At 35.5% G+C, this 19,723-nt stretch overlaps 1 protein-coding gene across 1 annotated transcript in view; it reads left to right on the top strand.

Moving 5' to 3' along the window:
* The window catches only part of LOC149833149 (zinc ion binding/nucleic acid binding/hydrolase), a 149,652-nt gene that overhangs the window by 30,310 nt on the left and 99,619 nt on the right, over positions 1–19,723 (top strand). Inside the window, exons 3-4 of the mRNA XM_090014940.1 lie at positions 17,165–17,676; positions 17,791–17,883. Of these exons, the coding sequence (XP_089871066.1) occupies positions 17,165–17,676; positions 17,791–17,883 (605 nt within the window). The remainder of the gene's footprint in view (positions 1–17,164; positions 17,677–17,790; positions 17,884–19,723) is intronic.

Raw genomic sequence — 19,723 nt, 5'->3', positions numbered from 1 at the left:
CGAAATTACCGCCCTAGATGGTATACCCGGTCTTAGACAATACACTTCCTCACAGGAATTTACCTTCTTTGCGGCTACCCGTTCTTGGACAATGTATTACCTTACGGAGATCTACCGCTCTAGCTGGATTACCTGATCTTGGTCATACACACCCTCACAGATAATCTTTTATGGAAAATGTCCTCAATAGGTGCCAAAATAGTGATACTACAAATTACCGCTCTCAAAGTCGGTAATCACCAATATGGGCACAAACATATATATCATCAATATGCATCATTACTTCATTTGGCACATAAATCATAAAATTACACCTTTCACCATTATGGTTCCATGAATCATAGTTCACTATTGAACTTAATCATATATTGCATGCTGTGGCATTTCAATCATATCATGCAAAAGCCTATTATCCTATGTATCATATCATTGCCACCAGGAACATTGCATTTTTTAAATCTAACCTCGAAGCATGCGTACCCAAAGCATGGGTTCTATACAATGAGATCATGTATATATCAAGAACCAACTAAACCTCAAGACACGTAACTTCTACGTAGTTCGAGTTATGCAGATAAGTTTGCAATCATATATGTATATGAGACATTCAGATCATTTCCTCATTTTATGTGCATTGATAATTCTTACATTATATCATATTCAATTATTTCGACATGAAACACGCACATATCTACTAAGAAATTTAGTCAAATATCCATAATACCCACATCAATCATGTTATATAAGTATGATAGATCCATTCAGACACTCATAATTCGGTCATCTACAATGAAACTATATAGGCGTGGTACATCCACCTAGTAGGTTGACACTAATGAATTGTTGGCGTGATAAGTCAACAACCTAAAAGCTAATCATTTGTAGGCGTTATGTATCATTCCCTAATAAGTGAAAATTAATCAATTGTAGGGGTGAGTTCACCTATATGCTCATATGAGAATCACAAATAAAAGAACAAGTATTATGATAAATAACAAAACAAAATAACTCATACTCACAGAGCGCTTGTAGGGTGTGGCACGACCGTGATCTTTGATTTATTGTTCCCAAGCTCTGATACCATTTGTAACGCCCCGAAATTTTAACCCAAATTTTAGAGGATTTTTTTTTTATAACAGCGGAAACAAGAAATAAAAATAAGGTTAAACATTTCGAGACATTACGGTGAAGAGAAACCCAAGACATTTATTTCATTTCAGTATTAATGAAAATCATCAGAGTTTTAAATGATATGAACAGTTAAAATTTACAATAAACTCAAGCGATCCCTGGAACAATAAATCCAAAAATCTCGATCCGATGCCTCATCCCGCAGCCGCTCATAAACCCTATTCTTTGCCTGAAAAATAGTAGATTGATTGGAATTAGACTACCACGTCTAAGTAAGAATTACTGTAAATTTGACAAATATACTAAGTAACAAGTATGCAAGGGATTTGTTTAATTATGGACAATAAAACATAGCATGAGAATATAAACATTACTAAACTACTGCACATTGTTAATTTAAGTTTCTAGCTAGAATATATGAACACTACCAAGACCAAATCAACCATTGCAGGAGTACAAAATTCATCTCATGATAAGGTAATATCATTTGCAGCATTTAAATATATCATGGCCACCGATTCCATTGAATGCTTAAAAGTAAGTGAAGCAGACTATGCAACAACTATGACAGAAACATACATAAGCAAGTAAAGCGGATTATGCAACAACAGCAACATGCATAACAGTCATGTAACAATCACAATATGAATTCAATTATATCATATCTACACTTTTCATTATTTCATTTCATCACAAGATCAGAACATGCTGGAAGAATATAAACATGTCTCCCTAGAACTCCACTCACTGTGATACCTAGAATATTCTAATTGATGTTTATCTTTTCTTATCCCGCGGGTACACACGGGCCGATGCAACCATCACAGAAGAGAACGTTCGGGGGTATATTATTCAAAGTTGTTTTATTAACCCGAACATTCTAACTGTTACTGAAATCCCAAGGGAGCGGCCAGTGACCGAGAGAAACTCCCAAAGGCCAAAACCAAAACGGGATGCATCCCTAACTTCTGCAGAAGAACATGGAGCTACCACCTAGGACACATTTGGTAGTCCGGGTCCCCCAACTCTGAGGACTGTGACCAACGAGTCGCTTTACGCTCGAAACTAGACACATGTCCCCAGAGTTTTGTACCACCTACCCTCTCCAAGGTAAGCCCGAATCTGAGTGGGTTAATCTATTCATTTAATTATTTTTCCGAAGTGTGGGGCATTTCCCCAACTTCTTTTTACTATCATAGTAGTAGAATTCTCAACCTTAGTCATTTTACCAAGGTGCATAGAACAGTCCCAATCCTTGGTCATATTAATTTCATAACCCACCCAAAGTGCTCTGGTGCCTTTAAACCAGTCAAGCACCAAAATTCATTATTTAATTTCCTTATCAATATACTTGAACCAGACCACGTACCTACATTAGGTACTTAACCCGTATCGCCCCTTGGGCAAGGTTTCCCCAAACAATTAAATTTAAGTTTCTTATCAGTATGATCATTATTCTAAATGCTTTGGTACCTTTAAACTGTAAAGTACCAAGACCCCGGTACCTTTAAACCAGTCGGTCGCACAACCCTTATGATTAAGTTTTCATCATTTTTTCTTGCCATAACACACAGGCTAATAGCCCAAATACTCGTATCGGGTATTCAACCCATATTGCCCATTAGGCAGGGTTTCCCAAACAACTCAAGACATATACTTATACCAACCCTGAAACGGAAATATATTCAGAGATATTTATTTACATGTTGATCACTAATCAAGGTTAAACATAATGAGCATGAACTACGGCATAATCAGAACCCCTGTATATGCAGTACATAATGTAACTTGTAACTAGAAACATTTTCATGCATGTGTAAGTACCATTTGTTACAACATGATTTTGGTACAATATAAAAGCATGTATTATGCAAAAGAAAATCTGTAAGAAATCCATACTCATAGCTCTAGTTTCTGTTGGGTATTCCCACTTTTCAGGACTAGGAATTCAGCAATTTACATAATATTGATAAACATCCTACAACTTTAAAGATATAGCATCTCATAAAAATCAACATATGAGTTTAATGAATGCAATAATAAACCGATACAGGAATATATTTTTATGCAACAGTTTATGTGGCAGTATATAGTTCAGACGCAGTCTATCATGAATCCTCCATGCTTATTATGCAGTATGCATAGGTATCCTCAATGTACTAATAGTTGTGACTTAACTCAAACAAAACTTAATACTCATCAACTGTGAAAAAAAAGAACAACCGCAGGTAAATCTCAAAAACCTACATAGGGTCAGAACCTCTAAGCATAAATTCAGAGTTTTGAATCTAAGTCAAACAAAGAAAAAATTTGGAATGAAAGAAAAGATAAATTTCATCTTATCACAGGATTGCACATCTATTTCCATTTAGTATAGGACCAACATAGAATGTGAAATGACTAAACACACTAATTGGCCCTCTGTTATGAAAGATCAGGTTCAAAAAAGTTCACAAATCATGTTTTCGGAGGATATACAATTCACTGATTTTAGCCATTAGATTATCACACCGAAACCCATTAAAACAACGTGTTATATGAACCTTCCGGTGAGTGATATGTTTTTTTTTTCTTTTCTTTTCTTTTCTTTTGAATTTACATAGAAGATACTGGCTACTTGTGACATGAAAATTCTGTTATATATATATATATATATATATATATGTTTTCCTTGAATGTAATATAGAAGACACTGACTGCAACAACTGTTTTTCTTTGTCAGGGGATTTAACACCGAAAACATGAAGTATTTGTAAAAGAACACAAACATGCATTGTTGTTATCGATACTTCACAAAAACTTTTAATAATGTATGCACACAGACCCTGTTTTAGGAGTATACACAATAGTCGGTTTTATTGCCATAAATCTCAATACTGAAAATCAAAAAATACAACAATGTAACCATCTGTTCTTGTTGTCAGTTAACACAAAACAACAAAAAAAAGGAATTCACAATAACGATAGCGGTTCGTCGATGTTAACCTAAGGGAATTCTCTTCTCTTTTTTTTTCACTGAGTGTACGAATGCAACAATTACACAAGAGTCATACATAATACAACCCGTCCCCTATATTTATATATATTTTATAGCAGCCTCAACATTTTAAAACACTATAACATCTATACAAGCTCAATCCATGTTGCTGGGCTATTACAATATAGAAATGCAATTCAAATGATCATTAAAAGAAATAAAAACATCCCGTAGACGGCCGATAATCATGCAAAACATGGAAAACTTGCCTCCTAATCGAAAATCCTCAAAATAAACATTGATAGCTTTAACAATAACACATGTCATGCTTGAAAACAGGATACTCCTATGAAGATCATAAGAAAACCTACTTTCAGAAATCCGAAATCCACAAATCGAAGATCTGGGATTTTCGGCAAACCTAACCCCATTTTTTTTGTTTTTCTTGATTTGGGGCTCACGGCAAGCTCACTACATACCCGGAATTTAGGGCATCCACTAAAATCACACTGAAACCCACATTGCATGCTTGAAACGTAGTACCCATGCAAAAACACAGTAAAACCCTACCCTAAATCCCAAATTTTTGATTTGGGAATTCACGGCAACCCAAAACCCCCAATTTTTTTTGAGTTAGGAGTTACGGCAAATCCAAAGCACGCTTGAAAACTCAGTAGATATGTGAATTCACAACAAAACCTACCTTGTTTGCTGATTTCCCCTCTCGATCTGCCGTGAATCTGGGTGCAGCCGAACTCCTTCTCACCGACGAATGTGAGAATGGAATGTAACGAGAGGAGGGTCATCGTTGGGTAGTGCTGCCGGAAAAAGAAGAAGCGAAGGTGGCGGCGATGTTACCCGAGCTCGAACAGGGGAGAATGTTGCAGGGAGGTCGCTGGCGGTGACAGCGATGACGAGAGAGGAAGAGTGCGGGAGGTAGAGAGGAGCGAGAGAGGGATGGAAGTGGAGTCCAGGATCCCTCTTTAGTAGGAGGGTGGCATCCCGAAAATGGAGGAGGCCGATACTCTCGCCCCCGGCGGCTGCTCTCCGGCCCACCCCCTCCCCATGCGATATCAGTTAGGGTTCACACTGAACCCTAACTTTTTTTCTTTTTGTTTTATCGGGCAACCCATATCGGGTTGCCTTTTTCTTTTTTTTTTTTTTTTCATTATGCAGGGTGCGGGCCGGGGTCCAAATCCGAGACCCGGGATCCAACCACGTGTTGGATCCGTGTCCCTCAAGCGATGTGGATCCGTGACAACTTTACGAAGTGGATCCGAAGGTCGGATCCAAATAGATCCAACTATGGATCCACGCGATATGTTTATTTATATATATATATACATATATATATATACTATTATACATATATATATATATATATATATATATATATGGTTCCTTTATGGATCCTTATTCGACTTATCCGGATCCGTTTGTGGATCTGGATCTCTTTCTTAGGCGGTAAAGTATTATATTCTTAATACATTTGGTTTATTCTTCAATACGATCTTGTGGGTCTTTCATAGGTTAATATAGATCCATTTACGTTATCCAAAAATTAACATAAATTAATATGGATCCAAGATCCATTGTGCTTCGTCAATCCTTTTAATAAATTTGGATCCAGAAATCTGAAGTTTTGATCATACTCTGATTTAGAACTACGGATCCAAATGAATTATTATGGATCCAGCTAAATGTACATTGATCTCTATGATTTAAATTCAAGGATCCAGATTAATATTTGAAGTTCTAACATTGAAGATCCAATGCAATATGGTGGATCCGAACCTCGCCTCAATTCCCACTAAAGTGTTATAGAAATTGTCTCATAAAAATCCGATTTACTTCAAGGATCCAAATAGGTTATCTAAGATCCAATTACGAATAAATAATTAAAACCATAAAATATTCGTGTATTACCTTAATGACTTAAAGTCTACATTTATTTAGCTGATAAAAATCATGGTTATTACATCCTTTCCCCCTAAAAAGAATTTCGTCCTCGAAATTTCTAACAAACTCTTTGTCCTGAATAACCTTCACTTATTCTTATTTCTCAAAATTTTGCACTCGCTCAAGATGTTATTCTCAAAATGGCCTTATCTTTTCATATAAGACCCAAACTTATCCTCAAATCAAGGTATAGAATCTCTCACAGAGTGACCCATCTATCCACAAAAGGCACAAACATGTCATTATATCGAGATCTAAAATTAATAATGATTTAATTTTTTCCTCTAACTAAAACCAAATCTATTGATCTCTAACTGGCAGTATCAATCAATCTCAGCAATTTCTCCCAATTTACCGTAACTCTTTATTATTTAAAGATTAATAAGATCCATGTCGAATCACTTGGTCTAGAAAATGCACAACCTCACACGAAATTACCGCCCTAGATGGTATACCCGGTCTTAGACAATACACTTCCTCACAGGAATTTACCTTCTTTGCGGCTACCCGTTCTTGGACAATGTATTACCTTACGGAGATCTACCGCTCTAGCTGGATTACCTGATCTTGGTCATACACACCCTCACAGATAATCTTTTATGGAAAAGGTCCTCAATAGGTGCCAAAATAGTGATACTACAAATTACCGCTCTCAAAGTCGGTAATCACCAATATGGGCACAAACATATATATCATCAATATGCATCATTACTTCATTTGGCACATAAATCATAAAATTACACCTTTCACCATTATGGTTCCATGAATCATAGTTCACTATTGAACTTAATCATATATTGCATGCTGTGGCATTTCAATCATATCATGCAAAAGCCTATTATCCTATGTATCATATCATTGCCACCAGGAACATTGCATTTTTTAAATCTAACCTCGAAGCATGCGTACCCAAAGCATGGGTTCTATACAATGAGATCATGTATATATCAAGAACCAACTAAACCTCAAGACACGTAACTTCTACGTAGTTCGAGTTATGCAGATAAGTTTGCAATCATATATGTATATGAGACATTCAGATCATTTCCTCATTTTATGTGCATTGATAATTCTTACATTATATCATATTCAATTATTTCGACATGAAACACGCACATATCTACTAAGAAATTTAGTCAAATATCCATAATACCCACATCAATCATGTTATATAAGTATGATAGATCCATTCAGACACTCATAATTCGGTCATCTACAATGAAACTATATAGGCGTGGTACATCCACCTAGTAGGTTGACACTAATGAATTGTTGGCGTGATAAGTCAACAACCTAAAAGCTAATCATTTGTAGGCGTTATGTATCATTCCCTAATAAGTGAAAATTAATCAATTGTAGGGGTGAGTTCACCTATATGCTCATATGAGAATCACAAATAAAAGAACAAGTATTATGATAAATAACAAAACAAAATAACTCATACTCACAGAGCGCTTGTAGGGTGTGGCACGACCGTGATCTTTGATTTATTGTTCCCAAGCTCTGATACCATTTGTAACGCCCCGAAATTTTAACCCAAATTTTAGAGGATTTTTTTTTTTATAACAGCGGAAACAAGAAATAAAAATAAGGTTAAACATTTTGAGACATTACGGTGAAGAGAAACCCAAGACATTTATTTCATTTCAGTATTAATGAAAATCATCAGAGTTTTAAATGATATGAACAGTTAAAATTTACAATAAACTCAAGCGATCCCTGGAACAATAAATCCAAAAATCTCGATCCGATGCCTCATCCCGCAGCCGCTCATAAACCCTATTCTTTGCCTGAAAAATAGTAGATTGATTGGAATTAGACTACCACGTCTAAGTAAGAATTACTGTAAATTTGACAAATATACTAAGTAACAAGTATGCAAGGGATTTGTTTAATTATGGACAATAAAACATAGCATGAGAATATAAACATTACTAAACTACTGCACATTGTTAATTTAAGTTTCTAGCTAGAATATATGAACACTACCAAGACCAAATCAACCATTGCAGGAGTACAAAATTCATCTCATGATAAGGTAATATCATTTGCAGCATTTAAATATATCATGGCCACCGATTCCATTGAATGCTTAAAAGTGAGCGAAACAGACTATGCAACAACTATGACAGACACATACATAAGCAAGTAAAGCGGATTATGCAACAACAGCAACATGCATAACAGTCATGTAACAACCACAATATGAATTCAATTATATCATATCTACACTTTTCATTATTTCATTTCATCACAAGATCAGAACATGCTGGAAGAATATAAACATGTCTCCCTAGAACTCCACTCACTGTGATACCTAGAATATTCTAATTGATGTTTATCTTTTCTTATCCCGCGGGTACACACGGGCCGAGGCAACCATCACAGAAGAGAACGTTCGGGGGTATATTATTCAAAGTTGTTTTATTAACCCGAACATTCTAACTGTTACTGAAATCCCAAGGGAGCGGCCAGTGACCGAGAGAAACTCCCAAAGGCCAAAACCAAAACGGGATGCATCCCTAACTTCTGCAGAAGAACATGGAGCTACCACCTAGGACACATTTGGTAGTCCGGGTCCCCCAACTCTGAGGACTGGGACCAACGAGTCGCTTTACGCTCGAAACTAGACACATGTCCCCAGAGTTTTGTACCACCTACCCTCTCCAAGGTAAGCCCGAATCTGAGTGGGTTAATCTATTCATTTAATTATTTTTCCGAAGTGTGGGGCATTTCCCCAACTTCTTTTTACTATCATAGTAGTAGAATTCTCAACCTTAGTCATTTTACCAAGGTGCATAGAACAGTCCCAATCCTTGGTCATATTAATTTCATAACCCACCCAAAGTGCTCTGGTGCCTTTAAACCAGTCAAGCACCAAAATTCATTATTTAATTTCCTTATCAATATACTTGAACCAGACCACGTACCTACATTAGGTGCTTAACCCGTATCGCCCCTTGGGCAAGGTTTCCCCAAACAATTAAATTTAAGTTTCTTATCAGTATGATCATTATTCTAAATGCTTTGGTACCTTTAAACTGTAAAGTACCAAGACCCCGGTACCTTTAAACCAGTCGGTCGCACAACCCTTATGATTAAGTTTTCATCATTTTTTCTTGCCATAACACACAGGCTAATAGCCCAAATACTCGTATCTGGTATTCAACCCATATTGCCCATTAGGCAGGGTTTCCCAAACAACTCAAGACATATACTTATACCAACCCTGAAACGGAAATATATTCAGAGATATTTATTTACATGTTGATCACTAATCAAGGTTAAACATAATGAGCATGGACTACGGCATAATCAGAACCCCTGTATATGCAGTACATAATGTAACTTGTAACTAGAAACATTTTCATGCATGTATAAGTACCATTTGTTACAACATGCTTTTGGTACAATATAAAAGCATGTATTATGCAAAAGAAAATCTGTAAGAAATCCATACTCATAGCTCTAGTTTCTGTTGGGTATTCCCACTTTTCAGGACTAGGAATTCAGCAATTTACATAATATTGATAAACATCCTACAACTTTAAAGATATAGCATCTCATAAAAATCAACATATGAGTTTAATGAATGCAATAATAAACCGATACAGGAATATATTTTTATGCAACAGTTTATGTGGCAGTATATAGTTCAGACGCAGTCTATCATGAATCCTCCATGCTTATTATGCAGTATGCATAGGTATCCTCAATGTACTAATAGTTGTGACTTAACTCAAACAAAACCTAATACTCATCAACTGTGAAAAAAAAGAACAACCGCAGGTAAATCTCAAAAACCTACATAGGGTCAGAACCTCTAAGCATAAATTCAGAGTTTTGAATCTAAGTCAAACAAAGAAAAAATTTGGAATGAAAGAAAAGATAAATTTCATCTTATCACAGGATTGCACATCTATTTCCATTTAGTATAGGACCAACATAGAATGTGAAATGACTAAACACACTAATTGGCCCTCTGTTATGAAAGATCAGGTTCAAAAAAGTTCACAAATCATGTTTTCGGAGGATATACAATTCACTGATTTTAGCCATTAGATTATCACACCGAAACCCATTAAAACAACGTGTTATGTGAACCTTCCGGTGAGTGATATGTTTTTTTTTTCTTTTTTTTTCTTTTCTTTTGAATTTACATAGAAGATACTGGCTACTTGTAATATGAAAATTCTGTTTTATATGATGTCTCTTGGCAACCCAACATTCCGTACCATATAGTAAAGCGGGCCTAATAGTCGTCCTATAAAACTTTTTCTTCAACCGCAATGGCATTCTATAGTCACACAACACTCCAGTTGCACTTTTCTATTTCATCCACCCAACCTTTATCCTATGATTTACATCTCCATCAATTTCTCTATACTTTTGAATGATAGATCCCAAATATTTGAAACAATCATCCACCAGTGTTTCTTGCTCACCAAGCTTCACTACACTCCCATCACTACTTCGTTGCTTACTAAACCGACATTCCATATATTCTGTCTTACTCTTACTCAACTTAAAACCTCTTGCTTCCAATGTCTGTCTTCATAATTCTAACTTAGCATTAACCCCAACTCTAGACTCATCAATCAAAACAATATCATCTGCAAACAACATACACCACGACACTGTGAAAATCTCTATAAAAAGAGATTGTGTGTGACACCATAATACAAGAAATACAAAGAGTGCACAAAGGCACAAAGGAGAACACTCACAAGTGCACGAAGGCACATATACACATGCACAAAAGCATGAAATAAAATGAACTTCAATTCATAAGTTCCCAAGAGGGGCTTTACAAAAGCATTGTTATTGTATATGCACTCACCAAAAAGAATGTGTTTACAAGGGCCACTAAGGCCTATTTATAATGCAAAAAGAAGCCATAGGGTGCAGCTCAATATGATTGTTGGAGATGCACCCAATGGTCACATTTGTGACTGTTGGGGCAGCTCCAACAACTATATGGAGCTGTCCCTTTCACAACAGTCAAAAAGAAAAAGGTGTAAAAAGAAAAAGGTGTAAAAAGAAAAAGGTGTAAAAGGCAAAAGTAAATAAAAAAAGAAAGAGTAAAAATGTTAGCCCATTAGGGTGGCTGATACCTATTGAGTAAAAGGACTGAAATACCCTTGATGGGTATTTCAGTTTACAATTAAAAGAGACATAATATTTTAACACTCCCTCTCAAACTTAGGGTGTCACAACCGAAAGTTTGCCAAGAAGGAAGTTAAATCTTGGAGAAGACAGCGCCTTGGTGAAGAAGTCTGCCAGTTGATATTCTGATGTAACATAAGGAAAGTCAATGGTTTTTCTTAAATATTCTTCACGAACATAGTGGCAGTCCATCTCGATATGCTTCGTGCGCTCATGAAATGTGTGATTTTTGGCAATATAAATTGCACTTTTATTATCACAACATAATTTTGTAGGCCCTTGAACTTGAATATTCATATCTTCCAACAAGTTGCGAATCTAAACAATCTCCATGGTAGTAGATGCCATGACTCTATACTCAGCTTTGGTGGATTAAAGCGATACTTTTTGCTACTTCTTGTATCTCCAAGAGATTAATGATTCACCTAAAAAAATACAGAAACCAGTGGTGGAGTGACGGTTATTTGTGTCACCTCCCCAATCAGAGTCAGTATAAGCAATTAAACTTAATTCAGACGTAGAAGATAGAAATACTCTCTTGTTTACTGTACCCTTTATGTATCTGATGATGCGAAAGATGACGCTCATTTGGACTGTAGTAGGTGCATGTTGAAATTGACTAACAATATGTACTGCATGAGAAATATCAGGCCTGGTAATGCTGAGATACGTTAGGGATCCAACCAGTTGCCGGTAAGGTGTGAGATTTTTTAGGAGAATCCCATCATCAATCTTCATCTTTGAGCCTACTATTTCAGCAGTTTCGCAGACCTTGTCATCTGTGATTCCTGATCTATCAAGAATCTTACAAACAAGTTTAGTTTGAGACAGAAAATAGCCTCTCTGAGAATAGTCAACCTCAATTCCCAAAAAATATGTCAAAAATTCTAAGTTCGACATTTCAAATCTTGAAGTCAAAATAGATTTAATGCTCTTGATTCCTTTGATATCATCACCTGTTATTAACATATCATCATCATATAACAATAATATAACGATCCCTGCATCAGATTTCTTAACAAACAATGCAATGTCAGTATAGCATGAAGTGAAACCATTTTTAGTCATTACATTGTTAAACCTATCGTGCCAAGCCTTGTGCTTGTTTTAGTCCATAAAGAGCTTTACGAAGACGAAAAACTTTATTTTTAGAGATTTCCATACCAGGTGGAGCATCCATGTAAACTTATTCATTAAGATCTCCATTTAAAAAGACATTTTTGACATCCATTTAGTAAATATTCCATTTTTGAATTGAAGCAATGATGATAAGACATCTGACAGTAACCATGCGAGCTACTGGAGCAAATGTCTCTTCATAGTCAATCCCATATTCTTGACTATACCCTTTAGCTACAAGACGAGCCTTATACCTTTCAAGAGAACCATCACTCTTAGTCTTGACCTTGAACACCCATCGACATCCTATAGTTTTCTTGCCATTGGGAAGAGATTGAAATTCCCAAGTGTTAGCTTTCTTAAGAGCTTTGACTTCACTCTCCATGGCTTCTCTCCATTCAGTACAATGTTTGGCTTCTCCAAATTTTTTTGGTTCAAAATAAGAGTGAATGACACTCAAACAAGCTCGATATTTAGGAGAGAAAGAATCAAATGATACAAATCTAGAGGGAGTCCTTCTAGTTCTTTCAGTTCAATAGCACTCCTAAAGGTGCTTCTATCTCTATGAGAATAAGTGATGGGTTCTCTAGATACATTTTCTTCTTGAGGGGTAGAAGGGTTAGAGTTATTGTTGATCACAACCATTTCATTTTCACTATTATATGTTGATTCTTTTTTTACCTTTTATCATCCTTAGATAAAAGGTAAAAAAGAAAGGAGTAATCGACATTTTCTAAATGAGATTCATTTTTTTCAAAACCACTATCATTTTCCAAAAAAGTTACATTCCTTGAAACATATAATTTATCATTCTTAGAGTCATAACATCGAAATCCTTTTTGAGTTTTCGATTAGCCAAGGAAAGCACAAGGAATGACTTTTGGTGAAAGTTTATCATTTTTATCGGTAAGAACAAAACACTTACAACCAAAAACTCTCCACCTATTATAATCGGGTTCTTTTTCATATAAAATCTCAAAGAGAGAAATTTTATCTAAATTTTTGGATGGAAGTCGGTTGATAAGATAGACGGAAGCAAGAGCCGCTTCGGCCCAAAATTTGTTAGGAATATTTTGGGAAATGAGAAGGGTTCTAGTGGTTTCAATGATATGCCTATGCTTTCTTTCGGCCAAACCATTTTGTTGTGGGGTCTTAGGACACGATCTTTGATGGACAATGCCACAATCCTCAAGATATTTCTTAAACTCATTAGAGAGATATTCACCCCTGGAATCAGTCATAAATATCTTTAAATTACTATTGAATTGATTTTTGATCATCATATGATATGTTTTAAAACATCAAAAAACTTCGTGCTTATGTTTGAGAAAATATATCCAACAATATCGTGAGAAATCATCCACAAAATCACATAGTAAGCAAAACCACCTTTGGATATGACAGGTGCCGGTCCCCAAACATCCGAGTGAATAATTTCAAAAGTTTTCGTGCTAAACATAGTTCTTGGTTCAAAAGGTATACTTTTCATTTTTCCAAGAATACAATCATTACAAGAGAAAGTATTTTTACAAAGATCTTTAACAAAATGTAGATAGGATAACTTGGCAATGTTGGGATGACCAAGTCTCTTGTGCCAAACATTTATGTCTTTATGTTGGGCCACATTACAAAAGGTGTTTTTAGGAATTTGAAGAAAATCCACATAGTACAAGTCTCATTTCCTAGAGCCTTCACCAATCAATCTCTCGGATCGGTGATCCTGTATTAAACATTTATTAGATGAAAATTGAATGTTACACCCAAGGTCCGTGAGTTGAGAAACGAAAATCAAGTTTAAATTTAATTTTGGTATAAGTCTAATTTTTGGAATAAAGAAGTTTTGGGTTTTAAAATTTCCAATTCCTTTAATTTCGAGAGAAGTACCATCCGCGGTCGAAACAAAAGAAGGTGACACATTTTTAGAATACTCGGAAAGAGATGAAATGTTTGGGGTCATATGAAAGGATGCACCCGAATCTAAGAGCCAAGAAGTTTTACCTGGAGGAGAAGAGGTGGATACGGCGGCGCCGGAAATAGCTCCCTTTAGAAGATGTTGAAGAGCCTCCACAATTTGATTGAGAGATAGAGCTTCTTTTGAAGATTCCTCTTTGGATGGTTGAGATGTAGTTGCCATTGCTAGAAGTTTCTTCCATTTTGGGCAAACCGGTTTGATATGACCCGGTTCTTTGCAAAAGTGACATGAGATTTTGCTATAATCTCTTCTTCCTCCTTGATTACCTTGATTTTGATTCTTAAAATGAGGAGGTCTATATGTTCTTAAATTGTTACCGGGTCTAGAAACGACATTAACACTATCACATTCTTCTTGATTTGTGGACATTGCAAGCACACTAGGATTTTGCTTGCTAATGCCCATACGAGTTTCCTCTCCACTTAATTTAGTTAAGACATCTTCAAGAGAGGGAGAGGTAAAAGAGGATAGGAGAGAAAATCTTATTTGCTCAAACTCGGGCCTTAGCCCATTCAAAAAATTGAAGAATTGGTCTTCTTCTAATTGCTTATGACGAAGCTCTATGGCTTCTCCACTCCACTTGGGTTCAAGCATGACAAACTCATCCCAAATGGAAGAGAGTTCTGCAAAATACTCTCTTATAGACATATCACCTTGAACAAGAGTTAACGCTCTCTTTTGAAGATAATACTTATGGGACAAGTCCCTAGAAGTATACATCTTCTCAAGATACTCCCACGCTTGAGAAGCCTTTTTAAACTTTATAATGTTGGCATTAATCCTTGTCTCAACGGAAGAGAAAATCTAAGACAAGATCTTGAAATTCTTCATTTCCCATTGCTCATGTTTCCTACTATATTCCGCAAGAGCATTAGTTTTTTCATCTCCCTCAAGGATTTTGATTTTCCCTTCTTTAACCAAAGTAATTTTAGGCTCTGGTTCTGGAATCGAGCCTTGAATGTAACCCCAAAGCCCTTTCTCTTTGATGTGAGCTTCCATATTTTCGGCCCACACGTGATAATTTGAGTCATTTAGCTTGAAACCAAAAGAAAAATGAGTCTTTCTCACCCATTAGAGAGGAAAAAAATAAAAAAATACGTACCACAATAAGATTTTAAATCTTTCTTGTTGTAGTAATCTTTTAAAATATTGAATGAAGAAGAGTCTCCACTCCAATCACCAAAAAGTTGAAGGCACGTTTTCCGAGGCACTTGATATTGAGAAGAATCACACCATTTTTTTCTCCAAACAACCTTGCTCTGATACCATGTGAAAATCTCTATAAAAAGGGATTGTGTGTAACACCACAATACAAGAAATACAAAGAGTGCACAAAGGCACAAAGGAGAACACTCACAAGTGCACGGATACACATGCACAAAAGCATGAAACAAAATAAACTTCAATTCATAAATTCTCAAGAGGGGCTTTACAAAAGCATTGTTATTGCATATGCACTCACCAAAAAGAATGTGTTTACAAGGTCTACTAAGGCCTATTTATAATGCAAAAAGAAGCCACAGGGTGCAACTCAATATGACTGTTGGAGCTGCACCCAACGGTCACATTTGTGACTGTTGGGGCAGCTCCAACAGCTATATGGAGCTGTCCCTTTCACAACAGTAAAAAAGAAAAAAGGTGTAAAAAGAAAAAGGTGTAAAAGGCAAAGTAAATAAAAAAAGAAAGAGTAAAAATGTTAGCCCATTAGGGTGGCTGACACGTATTGAGTAAAAGGACTGAAATACCCCTGATGGGTATTTCAGTTTACAGTTAAAAGAGACATAATATTTTAACAGGCACATCTTCTTGAATTGATCTCGTAAGCTCATCCATCACTATAGCAAATAAGAAAGGGCTTAAAGCAGATCCTTGATGTAACCCAACCGTTATAGGAAAATTGGTTGTCACCCCTCCACAAGTGCGGACATTGGTTACTACTCCTTCATACATATCCTTAATTATACTAATGTACTTGAGAGAAACACCTTTCTTCATCATTGTCCACCAGAGAACGTCCCTAGGTACTCTATCGTATGCCTTCTCTAAATCAATAAAAACCATATGCAAATCTTTGTTCCTCTCTCTATTTCTCTCAATAAGTTGTTTAAGAAGATGTATAACTTTCATAGTTGATCTTCAAGGCATAAAACCAAATTGATTCTCCGATATCATGACAATCTTCCTCAAACCTAGACTCAATCACCCTCTCCCAAAGTTTCATAGTATGACTCATGAGTTTTATACCACGATAGTTTGTGCAATCTTGTATATCACCCTTATTCTTATATAGAGGCACCAAAGTACTCTTCCTCCACTCATTATGCATCTTATTTGTCCGCCAAATCTTGTTAAAAAGATTTGTCAACCATTCTAAACCTTTCTCTCTGAAGCATTTCCAAGCCTTGATAGGTATACCATCTGGGCCAACTACCCTTCTTGATTTCATTTTCTTCAAAGCCTCTGCAATTTCTTTCTTTTGAATCTTGCGCATGAAGTCACGATTCATCTCATGAAAAGGAATGGACAAGTCTCCAAAATCCTGAGCATGACTTCCATTAAATACCTCTTGCAATTTGTTTTCGTAACTATATATAAAAATACAATGACGATGGATTTATTTTGAACAAAATCAATGATTTGTATTACTTTCTAAACAATATTTATATGATATATTGGACTTCCATAATTTGCCTTTTTTTTGTGTATATATCTTAGGAACATGAACTCTGTTGTCTGACTTTGTTTGTTTTTCCCGAAGTGTCATGTCTAACAGGATGTCTTTCTTTTTCTCGGCCAACGGCAATGGTATAAATCCTTATATGGTTCAGAATGATTTGCAGATTTTTGTCTCAGCGGAAGAGCCCCGAGAAAGCTGACTCAGAGTACCCTGTTTCAGTTTAGCTTTAATTCCAGATCTGACAACAAGGATTGCTGCCGAGACTCTAACCAATCAAAAAGTGCTAACAATCTGAAAAAGTTACATGAAGAAACTAAATCAGCGATTTTATATTCACCATCAAGCTTTGGAGATATTGACAATTCTGAAACTGCAGTTAACTTGGATTATGACTTGTATAAAAGTTCTGACAGTTATGACACCTCTTCACCTGAAGATGGTGAGACAAAGTGTTCCATTACTTGCAATAAGGTGGACATAGTGACTCCATTGATTTTTCATGACACTTATATTTCCAAGCACAACCTGGTTAGTGAAAATGATGATGTACCTTTGGAAACATTAGAAACTTATATTGTTGGTCGCACATTTTATGATGAAGTGGACTTGAAGCAGGGAGCAAATATTTCTTTTCTAAGAGACCCTGGAAATATTAAGGATCAATATGCCATCAAGGTTCATACAATCTTGACTTTACCCTCTCTTTGGATTTCTATTCTGTGTGTTTTTATCATCTATACTTTGTAATGGATCCACACTTGTATGGATTGTCATTGTTGGCTGCAACAGGTTTTTTACTCAAATCAAATGGTTGGTTTCCTTCCACGAGATCTGGCTAAACACTTATCTCCTCTTATTGATAGTTGCCACTTGAAACTTGAGGTGAGTAATTCAGACATAATTGTACAATATCATTTTCATCTCGAGGACTAGCCAGATACTCAGTCCTCTCTATTATTAATTATTATTTTAATATTGAATATAAGGTTTTAACTTGATACAGGGCTTTATTTTACTACTTACAAGTTTGGTAAAATATGCAACTGTTGATATGGAGCAACAAATAACTTGCTTATAGATGGATGCAAAAAATTAGAAAAACACACTTTTTACAGGACACACACAATGTAGAATGCTGATGTTGTGAAAATATTTAAGATAAGGAGTCTCAATGAAGTTCACTGTAAGCCTCATATCTAGGGAAGATTTAAAATTAATAAAGGAAAGAAAACTTCTATAGAGAAACAATTACAAGTAATAACTAATGAAATGAGCAAAAGTGTGAAGCAAAAGCCACTAAGGGCATACAATAGCACAAACACAATGCACAAGCACAAGTCCACTATGGAACAATACAAAGAGTCAACATGGGCTAATACAAATGCTTACGGAAAGTATATCTTTAAATGGAGACGAGTAGTCCCTATTTATATACAAAAAGCACAAGGCTTAAGGCCATTGGGAGCTCCCAATGACTCTGTGGTCATTTGATCATAGAGCCCCTATGAAATATGAAAAGGCAAAAAAATATAAAAGTAAAAAGATAACAAAACTGTTCCTATTGGACAAACATAATTACACATAAAAAGACAAAAATGCCTCTAATGGGCATTACCTATTACAATATATATATATATATATACATGAATATATGTGTATATATACATATTTTAACATCCCTTCAAACTTACAGTGTAATTACCGAAAGTTTGTTAAGGAGGAAGATAAATCGAGGTGCATAAAGAGCTTTAGTGAAGAAATCTTCAAGTTGGTACTCCGAGCTACTTGATAGTGCCTCTCAGTTATTCATAACGTACATAATAACAATCCATCTCAATGTGCTTTGTTCGCTCATGGAAGTTGTGGTTGCTCACAATGTAAATTGCACTTTTATTATCGCAACACATCTTCGAAGATTTAGCAATGTGCTTTGTTCACATGATATTCAACTTCAGTAGAAGACAATGATACTTTTTGCTGTTTATTGCATCTTCAACAAATTGAAGAATCTCCTAAAAAGATACAAAAACCAGTTGTTGAGATTCTATTATTAGAGTTTTCTCCCCAATCAACATCAATATAAGCAATTAAATCTAAGGACGAGGATGATTATAAAAAAACCCTTTAGTTATTGAAGTTTTAATGTATTTGACAATACTCATATGCACAAAGGCTTGGGGCGTGTTGAAATTGACTTACTGCATGAACTACATGAGATATATATGGTATGGTGATAGACAAATTGTAACGCCCCAAAATTTTAACCCAAATTTTGAAGATTTTTTTTCATGATAGCGGAAACAATAATTTCATTGGGTTAAGCATTCAGGCACATTACAGGAGTAATCGAAGCAACAACATTCATTTTATTCCAAATAAATTTATGACATCAGAGTTTCAATTAACATGAATACTAATAATTTGAAATTTAATCTGAGATATCCCGGAAACATAATAAATCAATATCTCAATCAACATCCCATCTCGCAGTCGCTCATTGTACCCTATTCTTTACCTGAAAAACAATAAGATAATTGGAATTAGACTACAACTATCTAAGTAGGTAAATATTGTGATTTTTCTTGCAGGTATATCATGTGTCAAGTATGTGATGTGGGTGCCGTGCAAGATTTTCAGCATATATAAAGAAAAAGAGTAAAGATCTACGCTACGACAACAATTATAAAAAGCTAACTAACAGGTATAATCAATAACAAAATTC

This window comes from Nuphar pumila, chromosome 7, assembly GCF_984573655.1.
Source record: "Nuphar pumila chromosome 7, dmNupPumi1.hap1.1, whole genome shotgun sequence".
Taxonomy (NCBI): Eukaryota; Viridiplantae; Streptophyta; class Magnoliopsida; order Nymphaeales; family Nymphaeaceae; genus Nuphar; species Nuphar pumila.
The sequence above is the reverse complement of the archived record's forward strand: the minus strand, read 5'-3'. Positions and strand labels throughout refer to the sequence as shown.